General features: G+C 41.2%; 1 protein-coding gene across 1 annotated transcript; it reads right to left on the bottom strand.

Moving 5' to 3' along the window:
- Positions 1–8,319: 8,319 nt before the first annotated feature.
- Positions 8,320–10,665, bottom strand: LOC103260912 (alpha-(1,6)-fucosyltransferase-like). The gene is given in 3 exon segments (XM_021712612.1): positions 8,320–8,870; positions 8,873–9,619; positions 9,622–10,665. Coding segments are annotated over 3 exon segments (1,704 nt in total). The 5' UTR covers positions 10,499–10,665; the 3' UTR covers positions 8,320–8,790.
- Positions 10,666–11,233: the final 568 nt, after the last annotated feature.

The following is an 11,233-nucleotide window of genomic DNA, read 5'->3' as shown; positions in this document are numbered from 1 at the left end:
TTAGGGGAGAAAGGAAAAGGATATTTCATCTTTCCCTCTGTTATAGGTTGAATTGAGTCCTCCTGCCCCCTTCCATTCATAGATTGAGTTAAAATACCCCAGAATATGACCTTATTTGGAAATAGGGTTGTTGCAAATGTAATTAGTTAAGTTATGATGATATTATACTGGGATATGATGGACCTTTAATCCAATATGACTAGTGTATATAGAAAGGGGAAATTTGGACATAGACATGTACACAGGGAGAGAACCATTGAAGAGGAAGGCAGAGATCAGGATGATACAGAAGAAACTAAGGAATGCCAGCAAACTACCAGGAGCCTCCTAAGAGGCATGGAACAGATTCTCTCTCACAGTTCTCAGAGGGACTTGACCTTGCCAACACCTTGAACTTGGCTGTCTAGCTTCCAGAACTGCTAGATAATAGATTTCCACGGTGCCAAGCTACCCAGTTATGACATAGCCTTGCTGGACATAGCCAGCACAAAGCAATGCCCTATCCAGTCAGTTGAAAGCTTTGGCAACACCTACCATGGATGTGAAAGTCTCCTATGTGCTCCCAGGAAAAGCAATTCTATCTTGAATAGATATGGATTTATACCTTCCACTTCAATAGAGAGTGTTAATCTCCTTAAGTGACTTCCTGTGCCCAGCCAGTTTTGAATAGCCCTTATTTTAGAGACCCACAATTAGGCTTATTGAGAGCTGAGAAGAAGTTTGGGGGCTGGGCAAGTGGTTCACCCACAATAACAACTGTTGATTCTCAGCTTCGTTGAGAACTTAATTTCAGTCCTTTGAAAAATTCACCTCTATGGCGATGGCAACACTGGAGTTAAGCTGTGAATATGAAGAGAAAAGCGCAAATTAAGGCTGAGAGATTTCTTTTAACAACTTGTATCTGATGGTATGTGTCTATAAACCCTGGTAATTTAGGCCACCATCCCCTCCTGATCAGCTCTTCAGCAGCCTCTAGACCTCCAGGCTTACCCTTCTCCAATACACCTCTTCCTGCTGTGGCCAGAGGCTCCTGTCTAAAACAGAGACTGGACTATGACATGCCTTAGATTCAACGCCTGGCTCTCTAGGCCCTCAGCATCTATCCCAACTCGAATTTCAGCTTAATTTCCTTCCTTCCATTACCCAATCCCCGTTGTCTACTTGCACTGTACTTTATGACATTCCCATACATTTTCATGACTGTTCAGATTTTCTTCTTTTTATGAAATGGGCTCTCTCCCATTCTTTTCATTTTAAAATGCCACTCTCTCTTCAAGTCCAAGTTCAAATATTACCTTCTCCATGAAGGCTATTCAAATCCTGTCAGATAGAATAAATCATACTCTCGTGCAAGCTTCCGTAGGAAATTGTTCATTGTGTTAGAATTTATCACCACGCTACCTTTTGTACTCATATACTTATCTGCTTCCTTCCCTTGAAAATGAGCTTCTGGAGGAGAATGTCCATCTCTCGTTTGTCTATGTGGGCCCAATGCTCAGCACAGAATCTGGTATTCAGTACACACTTAGTGATGTTTGTTGACTTGCACTGAAGGACAAAACTATGTGTTTCTAAGACACGGTTTTTAAATAGAAATAAGAGGGCAGTTTAACGTTGAAGCCCTAGCTGTTTTACTTTAAAGATGCAGTGGAACCCCAATTTAAGGCATTCTGTGGTGGAGTGGTAGGCAGCTTCATAAATTGCTGACCTTGATTAGTGCATAAACATCAGCTTCCACAGGAAGGACAGGGAAGGGGCCAGTAAGGCCCAGGCTTCAATTACCTCTCTACATTTCTAAGGATGGGCAGACCTATCTGGAGCACCCTTTGCTAACTTTAGGGTGAAAGAACAAACAGATGGATTGATTGGAAAGGCAGATGGCAGTGAGTAAGTGGGTAGGTTTCTAGTATATCTTCTAGTCCCCTTTAGCTCTAGTTTAAGGTTCAGAAACATTTTAGAGGTTCACCTAGCTGCAGGCGTGGTGAACACAATACGTTCAGAAATGTATCTTTGCCTGTCTTTCCCATCTGTTGTTCTCTGAATTGACTTCATTCAAATTTATCATCCACTGTGAGACACGTCAGGCTCACCAAAAAAGGGCGCCACCTGGAGGTGGTTTGGTACAAGCTGTACACTGGATGTGGTCATCTTGGCTCTAGGCTTACACTGGACCAGGTAGGTACCTGTCACTGCCCCTGTTTCCCCCAACATTCTGTCACTCTCATGGGCTCTTTTGGAGTCATGTGTCTCCCCTGACCAGTCACTGTGCCACAGAGATGCCAGTGTTCTCAGCAGTCTAGCCTGGTTCAGATCCCCATTTGGAGCTGGCTACTGCCTGCCTCACACTGCTGTAGGTATTGGTCCTAGATGCCAGACAAGGAGCAACAGGTGACCAGTGTGATATGCAAAGAGCTGAACACAGTTCAACATACATCACAGGAGATCCACAAAACTGATTGCCCTTCCTGATCACTCTTCCCTGCACCCTGAGATTGTGTTCTACCCTTTTTCCTTTTTTTTTTAAATAACATTTTTAAGATTCGTGAAACAATTGGTCTTGCATCTTAACTAACCTTCCAGTGGTCACTCATAGTGATGTTGGGACTGGAGTTTTAGAAATGTCTTACTTATATTTTATAATCATAAATACTGAATGTACTTTCCCAATATCTGTGTATATGACATTGGTAAAAATGACATTCATTTAGATCCCATTATGAGAACAATACTGCTATCAACAATGTGGTTATCAAGAAATTACTTTTTGTGTGAGATTTTGGGAAGGAGGCTCCAGAAGTCCTTCTATTTTTGTTTAAGAAATTTCTATAATTTTTATTTACTTTCAATTAAGCTATAGGCAAGGCCCCCAAGTCATACTTCTGTTATTGCATTTATTTCTCACAGCAATCTTGAAGACCTTAGGGTATGATTATTTCCAATTTATATAACTTGCCCCAAATCATACAGTTAGAAAGGGTTCGAGACCCGCCTGGGCAACTTGGCGAGACCTCATCTCTACAATAAATCAAAAATTAGCCAGGCGTGGTAGTGCGCGCCTGTAGTTCCAGCTACTTGGAAGGCTGAGGCGGAAGGATCGCCGGAGCCCAGCAGGTCGAGGCTGCGGTGCCCAAGAGCGACCACTGCACTCCAGTCTGGGTGACAGAGTGAGACTCCAACTCAAAAAAAAAAAAAAAAAAAAACAAAGGAAGAAAGAAAATGGCAGAATCCACTTTACCTCTCAGGTTGGCATCACCTTAAGCTATGTGCTTTTACTGCTAGTGTATAGCAAACTTTGTTTTTTAAATATTTGGACTTTTAAATGCACAGATTTCCAATCCATGCATCTCTGGATTAATAAGTCATTTTCTGCTTTGAAAACTATTTGTTTTACCTCTAGATTTTTATGAAAAAGAAAGCGAGCCAGGAGATTGGAAAGAGAAGTTTGCCATGTATTTCCATTAAACAACATGGACCATTTTAGTTAAAGAACAGGGACATATTTGGAACCAAAGACCATACTTTTAGCTACTTGAGGTCATCTACTATCACCAAATGCTATTTTTATCTGACTACATATCACTAATATTATGTGATTTAGAAAAGGAACAAAAAATTCTCAAAAAACATTCGTATGAGATAATGAAAGCAGCCCATGTCAGACTTAAGAGGGAAACTGCACAGAGTATCCTCTTGCTAGTGCAGAGATAAAAATGTAGTGACCAAGAGAAGGAAATGCAGCCTTGCCAAGGAAAGTGATGACTCATGATTCAGGCAGTTGCTTACAAAAACTTTTAGAGAAAATATTCTCTGTAGAGTCTAGCAAGAACAGTTAAAGAACAGGGGCATATTTGGAACCAAAGACCATACTTTTAGCTACTTGAGGCCATCTACTATCACCCAAATGTTATTTTTATCTGACTATATAGCACTAATATTGTGTGATTTAGAAAAGGAACAAAAAATTCTCAAAAAACATTACTGTGAGATAATGAAAGCAGCCCGTGTCAGACTTAAGAGGGAAACTGCACAGAGTATCCTCTTGCTAGTGCAGAGATAAAAATGTAGTGACCAAGAGAAGGAAATGCAGCCTTGCCAAGGAAAGTGATAACTCATGATTCAGACGATTGCTTACAAAAACTTTTAGAGAAAATATTCTCTGTAGAGTCTAGCAAGCAAGGATATGGGAATTCCCTGCTATTCTCTCTAGAATAAGGGAGAGTGAGAATTCCCTTCTAAATGGGGACTGAAAAGAAACTGACTGCTCGCATGAGGACAGCAGCCTCTTTTGCAAAATGTCCCCACAGGCCACTGGACCTTAGCACAGCACTTGGAGCTAAAGCCAGGAGCTGCCGCGCTGCTGTGTGATCCAGTGGGCAAGAGATTTTTGTTCCTTCTCTAAATCACACAATATTAGTGCTATGTAGTCAGATAAAAATAACATTTGGGTGATAGTAGATGACCTCAAGTAGCTAAAAGTATGGTCTTTGGTTCCAAATATGTCTCTGTTCTTTAACTACTGTGGACTTGGGCAAGTTACTTAAACCAACTAAAGCTGTCTTTTTCTTTCATGTATAAAAGGGAGAGAACAATACTTTTCTCACAGGGCTCTCGGGAGCATTAAATGAGATGACACACACACACACACACACACACACACACACACACACACACACACACATGTTGTATTATGCTATCGTTGAAAATGTTTCCATTATGAAGTCACAACTTAAAAATAGTCACCTGGATGATTCCTCAAAATATTAAACATAGAATTACCATATGATCAAACCATTTTACTTCTAGGCATATAGTCAAGGAATGAAAGTTGGGACTTGAGATGATATCTGTACACTTCTATTTATAGCAGCATCATTCACACTAGCCAAAAGATGAAAGCAACCTAAGTATCCATCCATGGATGAATGGATAAAAATATGTGACACACACACACAAACACACACACACACACACAACACATACATAGTGGAATATTATTCAACCTTAAAAAGGAAGAAAATTCTGACACATGCAACAACATGGATGAAACTTAAAAATGTTGAACTATGGAATAAGACAGCTGCAAAAAGACTAGGATTGTATCATTACTCTTCTATGAGGTACACTTCTATGAGGTACATTTCTATGAGGTACTTAGAGCAGTCAAATTTATAAAGACAGAAAGAATAGTGGTTTCTAGGGACTGAGGTGGGAGAAATGGGGAGTTAGTGCTTAATGGGTTCAGAGCTTCAACTGAAGAAGATGAAAAAATTCTGGAGATGAATAGTCATGATGGTTGCACAACAATGAGAATGTGCTTAATGTCACAGAACTGTACACTTGCAAATTGTGAAAATGGTATATTTTATGTTATATGTATTTACCATAATAAAAAAGAAAAAAATAGGTTCCTTAAACACTGGACCTTGTAATCATTAAAATGCACTTGGTGTGGGTATGCCATGTACAAAATGCTCTGGATTTGTTTTTCATATTTTTAGCACATGGGGCTATTGATCGTCTACCTGGACAACATTTTAAAATATGAAGGACTATTTCAAATGTGACAAAAATAAAAACCTTTAGTGATCTTACCTCTGACAATATTAGACTGTAAGATAGATAATTTTTACTTTTCTACTTTCTGTTGATTTAATCTTATCTTGGAGTCTTATTAAGAGATCTTAGGACATCAGACAATGTATGTTGAGTTTGACAAAGGAAAGCAAGATGCTTTGGTTCCATTTTATTTATTTATTTTCACACTTTAAATCTTATTTTATTTTTACATTTTATAGAGATAGCATCTTTCTATATGGCCCAGACTGGTCTTAAACTCCTGGCCTCAAGCAATCCTCCCCTTTCAGTCTTCCAAAGTGCTGAGATTATAGACGTGAGCCACTATGCCCCATTTTTATTTTTTGAAGGCTTTAAATAAAACATAACTGACATTCAGTAAACTGCACATATTTAAAGTGAACACCCTGATAAATTTTAGAATATGCATGCCTCCCTGAAACCATCACAATTCAGATAGTGAACATATTTTTGTCCCCTCATAAGTCTCTTTGTGTCCCTTTGTAATCTCTCCTTCCATCTCATTCCTCGATACCACTGGCCCTATCCCCAGGTAACCAGTGATCTGCTTTTTGATATTGTGGATTCGTTTTCCTTTCTAGAATTTTGTGTAAATGGGATAATATAGGACTTATTCTTTTTTGGTCTGTCTTCTTATACTCAGCATAATTATTTGGAGATTGATTGATGTGTGTATTGATGACTCATTCCTTTTTATTTCTTAAGAGCATGCATTGTATGGATATACTACATTTTGAAAACCATTCACTTATGATGGACATTTCAGTCTTTGCTAATTTTGGACTTATAAGTAAAGCACCCGTAAACATTCATAATCAAGTCTGTGTATTGACACATGCTTTCTTTTCTCTTGGGTAAATACCAGGGAGTTGACTGGTTGGGTCACATGGTTGGTGTGTATTTACCTTTTTAAAAAACAGCAAACTGGTTTTCCAAAGTAGTTGTACCATTTTTTGAGTTTGCTTGCTCCACATCCTTGCCAGTATTTGAAATGACGAGTCTTTAACTTTAGGCATTCTAATAAGTGGTGTTTTATTGTGGTTTAATTTGCATTACCCTGATGTCTACTGATGTTGATCATCTTTTCTTATTCTATTCGGTAAAATATGCATTCAAGTATTTTCATCTTTTATTGGGTTGTTGGCTTTCTTATGACTGAATTTTGAGAGTTCTTTACGTATGGACACAAGGTCTTTATTAGATATGTGACTTACAAATATATTATCTCAGTCTGTGACATGTCTTGTGATTTCTTAAAGAGGGTCTTTTAAGTGGGCTCTTTTTTTATTTTTAGGCTAAGTGCTGGGGATTACAATTTTAAATAATGCATTTTAGTATTTCTAAGAACGTCCTACACATGAATTTCAAAACAGAATGTCAAGTGAAACAGAATTTGCTGATTTGGTGATAAGTTTGATGTGAACAAGTTTCTGGAGTACTCTCCATCAAGTCAATTAATGAGCTAAGTGATTAACTTGATCCTGCTAAATCAGGAGAGTATAATTCTGTACTGGCACTTCTAGTCTAATTTTTGAGTTTGTTTTAAACAACTCTAGAATCACACAATTAAAGTGATGTTTAAAAAGCAACAATTAATGTTGAGAATGAAAGGATTCATAAAACAGTTCATTTTTTAGACTCAACAAACATTGGTGCCATAGATTTAGAGAAAAATGCCTGCAGTTGGCAAGTCTGGCTCTGGGTACCTGGGTGTCGTTCACTTTCTGAGTCTACTACCAACTGCTGGCTCTCTCTGTGTGTCTCACAGCCACACTAGTCAGGACACAAGTCTGCACTGATTAGGAATGTTCCTAATCAATGGTAGGGATTGCCCTACCATCTCTGCTAGGCAGATTGCATGTGCATCACACAGAAAGCTCAGCCAAGAGGGCTGGTGGCCTTTGTTCATAAAGAGAAGTGGCTATGGCAGGTCTGCATGGTGGAAAGGCTCCTCTGGCATCAAACCATTTCACATTCATAATCTGACATAAAAAATCTTCGAGGAGAGTTTTACCATCTCCATGTGCTTATTTGCTATTTGAACGTCCTCTTTGGTGGAGCATTCATTTCAATACATCACTCATTTGCATTGGATTGTTTGTTATCTTGTTATTGAGCTTTCCAAATATTTTTTAAAGCATATTTTGGATATAAGGGATTTGCAAATATCTTCTCCCAGTCTGTGCGGCAAATATGTGATTTGCAAATATCTTCTCCCAGTCTGTGTGGCAAAGTCTTTTCATTTTCTTTCTATCTTAAGAGTCTCAGGAGATATTTCTCTAGTCAAAAAGTGTTCTCCCTGTGAGATATTCACATTAAATGAGTGTTTTTTCTTTCTTTTTTTGAGTTAGAGTCTCACTCCATCATCCAGGCTGGAGTGCAGTGGCATACTCACAGGCACCCCAGCATCAACCTGCTGGGCTCCAGTGATCCTTCCACCTCAGCCTTCCAAGTAGCCAGGATTATAGGCGTGTGCTACCATTTCTGATTAATTTTTTTATTTGTTTTTTCCTTTTTAAAATTTATTTTTTGTTATCAAAGAGAATGTCCAGAAACATTGAGTACTAAAGAATTTGTTCATGGCATTGTTTTACAAAAGTTTCTAATGGAGAGTGAATATTTTATTTTCTGAAGTAGCCTTCACTTATTAATGAAAAGTGGATGAACAAATGCATTTACTTAAAAAAAAACAAAAACCCAGACAACCTTATAAAGGAAAAAACATCCATTCTCATTCTGAGTCTGTTGATTGAAGTGAATTCAGTGGTCACATGACCACCACCAAGAATCAACGTCCCCACAGTGGGCGCTGTTCAGGCCTTCTCGATAGGTCATACAGGTCTCTCAAGTATAGGCACCATGTTTAAAGTCTCACACAAAATGTCCATGTCACTTAAATTACACAATGTGGCAGTGTTTGTTTTATGGGGGACATAGTTAAAGGGGCAAAGTAGAAAACAACCTGCTTGCATGTTATATGTGAGTACGTTATTGTCCTGTGCATGGGTCTGAGGGCACTGCAGCCCTTGTTAAAGAGGAGTTCCACCAATGAGGCCTCTGGGAGGTCCCAGCTCTTCTTGGTGTGAGGAGTCTACCCACATCCACACACCATGCTCTGTCAGGTCAGGGCTTCTTTCTGCTGTTTGGCTCAGATGGTCTGAACTGTGTTTGGCTGCCTGTCTCTTCATCTGAGCTCTACTTCTCAGCCTCGGGATACGTGGGGTACTTGACCGTTTCTATCTTCTCTCGGACCTTGGAGGAGGGATACAGGCCGTCCTTCCCAGTGTTCTGTTGACCCCTTTCGAATAGCCATCCCAGTGATTTCCAGCCACACCAATGATATCTCCAGGTTCCATGGGGATTTCATCTGCAGTTCGAGGCTGGTGAGGATAAATGGCAATCTGATTGTGGGCATTCTGGCCCCCAAAATAGTAGGTGTCATCTAGAAAATGGAAGTTAGCAGAGGCATCGGGATGCAGTGTTTGCATGATTTCATAAGCAACTCGACAGACCTGGGATGAAAAAGTACACACTAGAAAGTCTGCCTGAGAAAGAAAATGTATATCCAGGATCACACCCCGAAGTGAATTATCTATGTATCGATTGTGCAGTCCAGCTGACCAAGAGATGGAGTTATCACTAATCAATTCATAATTGGGGTACTTTGTTTTTGCCTGCTTTAATAAAGAAGGGTCATCTGTGGCCAAATACACTCTTTTTTTGTCTATTTGCATTCTGCGTGCGAGCAGCTGAAAATGTTCTTCAGCATGCACCATATACTCCTCGATGGGATGGAAGACAGCTTCTGTTCCCACTTTGTCTGTGCGTCAGACATGGGCTCCAATAACTGGATGCTTGAAGCCAAGCTTCTTGGTGGCCTCTTCTATTTCTTTTTCTAGCCAAGACTGTGGACGAATCCAGTATTTGACAAACTGGGACACCCACCACACTGCAGGATCACCATGTACTCGGACAAGTCGGTCTGCGAGGTCTTCTGGCACAGCCAAGGGTAAGTATGGAGGCCGGGGTGAAGGCTGTCCACAATGGGGAGTTCGACCACTTGCACATTTTTGTCCTTCACTTCACCTGACCAGTGTCCAGTAGAGATGCCAGATCTGTCTGTGCATGTCTCACTTACAGGTCTAAACACAGTCTCCCATCCACCAGTTGCATAGCGCCAGTTCTGAGATTCCAAGATGAGTGTTCTCTGGGTGCCATATGCAATCATGAAGCAGTAGACCACATAATGGAGTTGACAGCCATAGCCACAGCCTTTGTTGATATTACACACCAGATTTTTGGCTTTGCTGCAGTCCTTGGGATTCTGAAGATATGTTAAACTCCGTTGGACCAGTTCGGTCAGATCTTTGGCCTCTTTTTCCCGCCAGTCACCTGCTCCATCTATCTGACTGAGGTAGTATAGATCTGTCATTATAGACCTTTCATGGTGTTCATCTGCATGTCTTTGGAGTTCAATTCCTTCTAAGGACTTTAATTTCTTCAATTCCCTCTGTAGAAAAAACCAGAGCTCTGTAGCTCCATTTTCATTCCTCCTCCTCAGGATTTCATGATCCCTCCCCAGACCATTTCTGGTTTGTTTCTTGTAATTTTCAATCTGTTCTTTGGCCTTAACAAGGTGCTCTTCTAAAACACGGACCCTTCCTGTAGCTGGCCCCTGATCAATGGGGCCTTCTGGTATCCGGAGAGATCCAGCCATTTGCCTCACGTCTTCATTCTGCTGTTTTAAGCGTTCGAGCTTTGCCAGAATCTTGGACAGTTCTCGGCGAGAGTGATCAGGGTGGTCATTATCTCGTACCAAGTGACCACCTATATAAAATAGCAAAGCCCCCCAGGCAAAAAGAACGAGCATAACCCAACGCCAGGAACCAGTCCATGGCCACATTTTCAGATTTTCAACTCACTCCCCTGGACTCCTGGAGCTCAAAGAATTGGAAACATTTTACCTCTTGTTTCTAGTTAGCCCACAGGTGGACAGATCTCTGTTGCTTCAATACATGATGCTTCAGACAAATTACCGTCTGTGTTAGTCTTGGCGAATCATTCAAAGAGATCCTCTTGGTGATATGAGTCGGAAGCTATATTGTCCTGTGCTTCGTGGACTCTACATGCTTCCTTCCTCTAGAACATAGGATGCTGAAGGAACCACATGATATTTCCAAAGAAAGGTATTATTGCTTGATCTGAGTCACTAAAATTACCAGCTGTAGTCCCAAGCCCTCCGGAGGCTGAGGCAGGAGGATCACCGGAGCCCAGGAGGTCAAGACTGCAGTTGAGCCACGCTTGCACCACCGCACTCCAGCCTGGGTGAGAGAGTGAAACCCCAAAGAAGAAAGCGTCTGGCAATTTCACAGCCAAATCAGAAGCCATGGCCGTGGTCTTCAGTCAATTTATTCTCAGTATGATTACCCCTGTGCAGGCCAGCCTGGGCAACACCGCAAGAGACCTTGTCTCCGAGGCTGCCCCGCGCCGGGGGGACGGGGAGGGGAGGGGCGGCCGGGCGGAGGATGCTACTCGCGGCCGGAGGGCGAGCGGGAAACCGAAGCAGGAGCCGCCGCCGCCGCTTACCGGAGCCGCCGGCGCCACTGCCGGAGGGAGAGCGCGGGGCGGCGCGAGCCGG

The sequence above is a fragment of the Carlito syrichta genome, unplaced genomic scaffold (genome assembly GCF_000164805.1).
Source record: "Carlito syrichta isolate Samal-C Ts95f unplaced genomic scaffold, Tarsius_syrichta-2.0.1 Scaffold303429, whole genome shotgun sequence".
NCBI classification, from domain to species: Eukaryota; Metazoa; Chordata; class Mammalia; order Primates; family Tarsiidae; genus Carlito; species Carlito syrichta.
This window is presented reverse-complemented; position numbering and strand designations above follow the sequence as displayed.